The following is a 5,392-nucleotide window of genomic DNA, read 5'->3' as shown; positions in this document are numbered from 1 at the left end:
GGGGGGGGGGGGAGGGTGGGGGTGTGGGAAATGTAAGATAAGCAATGACACAGCCCAATGATGCTCAAATTCACCAAACAAACATTTTTACATGTGACTGCTGCAAGAACAGAGGTCAGCAGAAATTTCCTGGAGAGGGTCCTTGCTTTAAGTTGTATTTATTCCACATGTGAGTGAGAACCAAAAAAAAGAATGATATTCGTACTAGAAATATTTACTTGTTTCATTTAGCCTGTCCACACTTTTCCAGCTGGGTAACGCAGAGAGCTTGCGTTCCTTCTGTTTCCTGAATTGTCCTTTTTGCTGCCTCCAAAGAGCCTCAGTCACAGACGATGCAAGGTCTAGTCCTTTACTGGGCATATCTTCACTAGCCAGGGAGAATGCAGACTGAGACCGCTGTGGGAATAAAAATCAAAGAGCATATTTTAAAAATAGAAATACTCAATTATCAAACTCTTTACTGTAATTAATACGAGTATTCAGTTACACATGGAAGTGTGGGATCTGCTAGCATCCAGAAATGGAATTTAATGTGTTCAAAAGAATTGTTTCAGCACTAGATTGCTTATTTATGTGCATTTATGATGCTAGGCAAGGAGGCAGGAAATTGTTTATACTACCACAGACCAGATGGAAAGAAATAATTAAGGTGATGTTGTTAGGAATGTGCTTAGTGAGGAGTGACATCTCACTGCTTCCACTCAAGCTAGCCAGAAAGATGCCATTGTGGTGAGACATGATGATCTATTGTTGGCTCAACAGGCCATCTGGTGTAACAATTTGCAGAAGTTAAAAATTAAAATACAGCAAACAAACAGCCTGTTCCCCAGAAATAGATGTGCAAGTCAACTGATTTTAAAGCAGAGTTCTTTTGTTTGCTAGGACATACATATCACACAATATGTTGGGCAGTTTTATGCAGTCTTGCTAATGAAGTCAATATAGGCTACAATTGCACATCTATTTTTTTTTAGTAGGGTCACATTTCAAGTCAAATGAGGTAAAAAACTGTTGTGATTGTTAATGAGCCCTGACTACTATTGAGGGGATGGCACTTTCTTTTGGATCTACATAAACAGATCAGACAGTTCTGACTTGGGCAATGGGGTCAGTTACAGAAGTCACATTTAAATTTGTCCCGTTTTAAAAATCTGTGAAAGCTGGCAGTGTCCTGCTGATTTCAAGAGAACTCACTCTTACATATCAAATCACATATATAATTCTAGAAACAAGGTTACAGCAGCTTGAGTCAAGATTTAACATCTAGATGACACTTTTGCTGCAGCACATTTTTTTTTTTTTCATTAATAGCTTTGCTTTTGATGACAATATATGCTTAGGCAACTTGAACGGCAAATGACATCACTTTTTCAAATGACAATTAGCTTTTTCCCCATAACTTTTTACCACTCAAAACCTGTCTTGGCCTTCATAACAGAGTCAGTAAAAGACTGCCTGTACATGCCAGGGTTTCATTAAGAAATATGCTTTCAAGTGGCTTGGCTTCTTTACGCAGGCCAAGTTGGCACTCTCAAATCTTTGTACATTTTTACTGATGTTTAAACTACAAATAATTAACTAAAAATGTTAATCTCAAGGGGGCCAGTCTTTGCCTGCATCAGAGTTCTGCTTTGCACTGGTGCAGATGAAGAAAAGCATAACCTGACTTCCAGCTGTTTTCAAGTTCCTTCAACTCCCAGGACAGCATAAGCATTGCTGGGAGTCCTGCTGGCTTGAAAGCAACACTTACACCACTTTCCTGGCTGTACCTCCAAGCATCTGAAATGCTCTTGTGTGGGACTTGTGTACCGTGCCAGCAGATTTAATTAACTGCAAATCTTCCTGTATCCTTGGCTCAGCAGTGTGGTTTCATAACAGATTCAGTGAAAAGAAACACAACTAAGCACCAGGGTTTAGTTTGGATTCTGAACGCTGAAGAAAAAGCCAGAGTTACTACCCTAGAATCAAATAATTTCTGTAATCACAGTGACTGCCTAACTTGGTTAATCCTGTCCATGAAAAGACCCAGGTCTTAACATGATGCATTGGAGCACCTCCTTTCAAATTCAGTGACATGAACTACTAACAATAAACTCATAGTACTGTATAATTTTATTAGAGGGAATCTTTCAGATGAGTCACTTTCACAAGACAGCTATATTCAAGTGTATATTTAGGCTGTTTCAACACTCAAACTAGATCCTCAACTGATCGAGATCATCTGAATCCTCTTTAAGCCTGTAAAAGGGTTAATAATTTAACACAATACAGACAGGTACATAAACTGTTCTGATATAGGAATTTGCTCATTAGCTTTGATTTCATCCTGCCAGGATATATAGACAACATAAACAAACTTGCAGCCTGAACTATGACAAGTTTCAACTGTGCTGCAGCTCACTTCATTGTAAAGCAAGAACTACTGAACTTCCCATTCTTACAATAAATTAGGTCCAGTTCACGTCTGCCATATCCTCTGATATCTTTGTGATGAAGTTGTTACATACTGAAAGCAGCAACTTGTTGCGGCTGTCACTATTTTCACAGCACCAAGAATATTCCCTCAGAGCACATTCTTTTTCCACACATATGGCAAACACAAAGATATAATGATGCTGAAGAACCCAGAAGGAATATTCTACAATTTAATCACTAGTAGCTATTTTCTTTTATTACTTACAGAACTGAATCGTAAGAAGAAGAAAAATAATTAGAAAAACCTTAAGTAGTCTGTTTACTGATAACCTGAGCTCAGATAGTGAAAGTAACATGCTTTTTCTTATTATGTAAAATCTGTAGGTTTGACAACTTCTCTGGTGTTTTGTTTAAATGGCAGCTTCTCATCTGCCTACTCACTGTTTCATAAACATGACAGTAAAGGCTGCATCACAGAGATGGCAGTGTCTGCACTTAGCTCTCAACTAACCTGCGACGCGCCAGCAGCTTAGCTCTGACAACGCAGAACTTGGTACGGGCTGCGAAACCCCCTGAAGGAGCTCAGCAATCCTGCCCTCAGACCCATGCTTCTGCCGCAACATTGCAACCAGCACTGCCTGAGCAATTTAAAGCTAGCTCAGGTGCGTCTACGTGATAGGGCAGATATATCTTTCAGAAGGACTTAGACGACACACAACAGCTTGAAGATTTTAAAAAGGAGAAGGTGATCACGAAGGGCCTGATGGGCAAAAAGCACTGAAAAAAAAAGGACACACAGAAAAGTAGACACACTCCCATGGGGTATAGCAGTCTAGGATCTCAAATAAGCATCCAAAGAAGTTTATCTAAACCAAGCTGTTTCTTTTAAATTTTGTGCTGAAACTTTTGGGTCAGGTCAGAGGGAAACTGGTCTCCACAGTTTCTGTCAACTCTCTGTGGAAAGCAGGAAATTGGTATTATGCAGGAATTACTGCTAATTCCCAGGAAAATCCCTCCAGGTGAAGCAAGGGAAAAAGCTTTTGGTACCTCCAAAGCTTGGCTTGAGGGCTTCCTCATGCTTTTTCTACACTTTATGTGAATTTTTGTTAAAATGTGTCTTGAAGTGCTGTGCTAGAAGTATGCACCTCTTCTCACTGAAAATGGTTCGATGTCACAGAAGGCTCAAGGAGAGAGAAGTAATACCAAGATAAAATAGCTTGGCTGCATCCCTGTATTCAGATTCTGAAAAAGGATGAAATGATGCTACTGAAGAGGCTGTTAAACTAGCACCCTTTTTTACTGCTTTTGTACTTCTCTGTAGTTCTTGTATCTGGGGAGATTTAAATAATCAAGAAGTGACAGCATTCTAATAAGCTCCAGTTAAGAATAATAAATAAAAGTAGAGGATTAGGTTATTTCTTGTTCTGAAAGTAGGTTTTAGATAGGGATGGAAGGACAGATAGTAGAATTGTGTTTTACTCAGACAAGTATGGGGGAGAAGGAAAATGTAAATATTCATCCCTGATAGCAGTTCAAATCACTGTTAATACTGATAACAATACAAAAAGTGCCAGTAGCCAAGCCTGGTGTAGGAATAGGAGAGAAGCATATCCTGGCATGAGAACATATCAGTCTACATTGGCACAAACTGGCCATTTTTTTCAGAGCACAAGAGCAAATGTTTGTCCAGAAGTTTATCTCCAATCAATTACCGGTGTAACCGATGACTTTATCTAAAAAGCAAATGACTTGAGATTTCCTTTTGTTGCTTTTGCAATTAAGAGCAAACTAGAAAGTGTTACTTGGTGTGAAGTTACACAGCAAAAGCTCTACTCTTGGTTGGCACATTTGCATCAACTTCAACTCAGCTGGCACCACTAACTCAACAGCCCTACAACTACAGCATGGGCTACAAACCTAAGTACATGCCTGCCCATGCTGCTGATTTCACTACCACACTTGCCTGTAGCAGGCAGCAGAAGCACACATTACTGTGATGCATTTGTGCCTCCCTTTGTCACAGAGATAACAGCCCATCTCTAGATACACAGGGGACATTTTTCCCTTGTGGACATTTGCACAGGAAACAAAACATTGAACATAAGGGAACAGGATTGAGAAGCCTACCTGGCGACTGATGCTCCATGTAGTTTCCCTGAGCACGGATGCAGGGAAGCCCTGGAGGCAAGGCTCTTGGATCAGTTCGCATTGGAACAAGGTATATTTACTGACCAAACTGAGGAGTTGTGGCCCTGAATCTTTACCAACTGCCTACAACCTTGGACAGCAACAAGATCTCAGGGCAGAATAACCAATCCAATCTATTTTCGAATAGTATCCAAATAATACAGCAGCCTAAATACAATTTTCAAAAGGAGGCAGGAATGTAGGAGCTTTGGTCCTGATTTATAAAGAAATGAGATGTTAAGAAGATCTTTCACTCCCAGATAAAGCTACTGGCACCATTTCTAACCACAATTTCTGGTTCCTCAGCAAAATAACCCTGTCAATCAGGTGCTATTTTAGGTGTATTTATTTGTGACAAATTACATTATGTTTGCAGTTAGACACTAAGGCACTGCAACTGTTAGTTTCTGCAATAAATTAGTACATCAGCAGATGGCATTGCAACCCAACAGGTCATTTGCTATGTTCACTGCACGCATTTATCAGAGACAGGAGCTGCATACCAGGGTGCTGTGCAGCTTGCAAAATATATTGACAGGCATTTCCAAACACTTCAGTTAGGTAAGTTCCCACCAAATCCTGCCTACTGGCATCTACTGCGAGATGTTTGTTTCAAAAAGAAATTCCAGACACGTTATTATTCTCTTCTTTAAATCCCTCTTCAGGAGATTTCTGCTGCATAGTTATGGCTGGATGGAGAGAACTCAGACTTCATCTTGTACTGGGCTAGCCCTAAAAGGAATCATTTTTGCATGTACATTCCTGTTTCACTGCTGACCTCCAGAACTTT

General features: G+C 40.0%; 1 protein-coding gene across 7 annotated transcripts in view; it reads right to left on the bottom strand.

Moving 5' to 3' along the window:
• MYRIP (myosin VIIA and Rab interacting protein) overlaps nt 1-5,392 on the bottom strand; it is a 233,627-nt gene that overhangs the window by 44,278 nt on the left and 183,957 nt on the right. For all 7 annotated transcript variants that reach the window (XM_026842007.1, XM_026842001.1, XM_026842004.1 and 4 more), the window contains one exon: nt 219-396. In XM_026842007.1, coding sequence (XP_026697808.1) covers nt 219-396 — 178 coding nt within the window. The remainder of the gene's footprint in view (nt 1-218; nt 397-5,392) is intronic.

This window comes from Athene cunicularia, assembly GCF_003259725.1.
Source record: "Athene cunicularia isolate RWA chromosome 2 unlocalized genomic scaffold, athCun1 chr2_part1, whole genome shotgun sequence".
In the NCBI taxonomy this organism is placed as follows: domain Eukaryota; kingdom Metazoa; phylum Chordata; class Aves; order Strigiformes; family Strigidae; genus Athene; species Athene cunicularia.
Note: the sequence above shows the minus strand (reverse complement) of the source record. Positions and strands in the feature narration are given on the sequence as shown.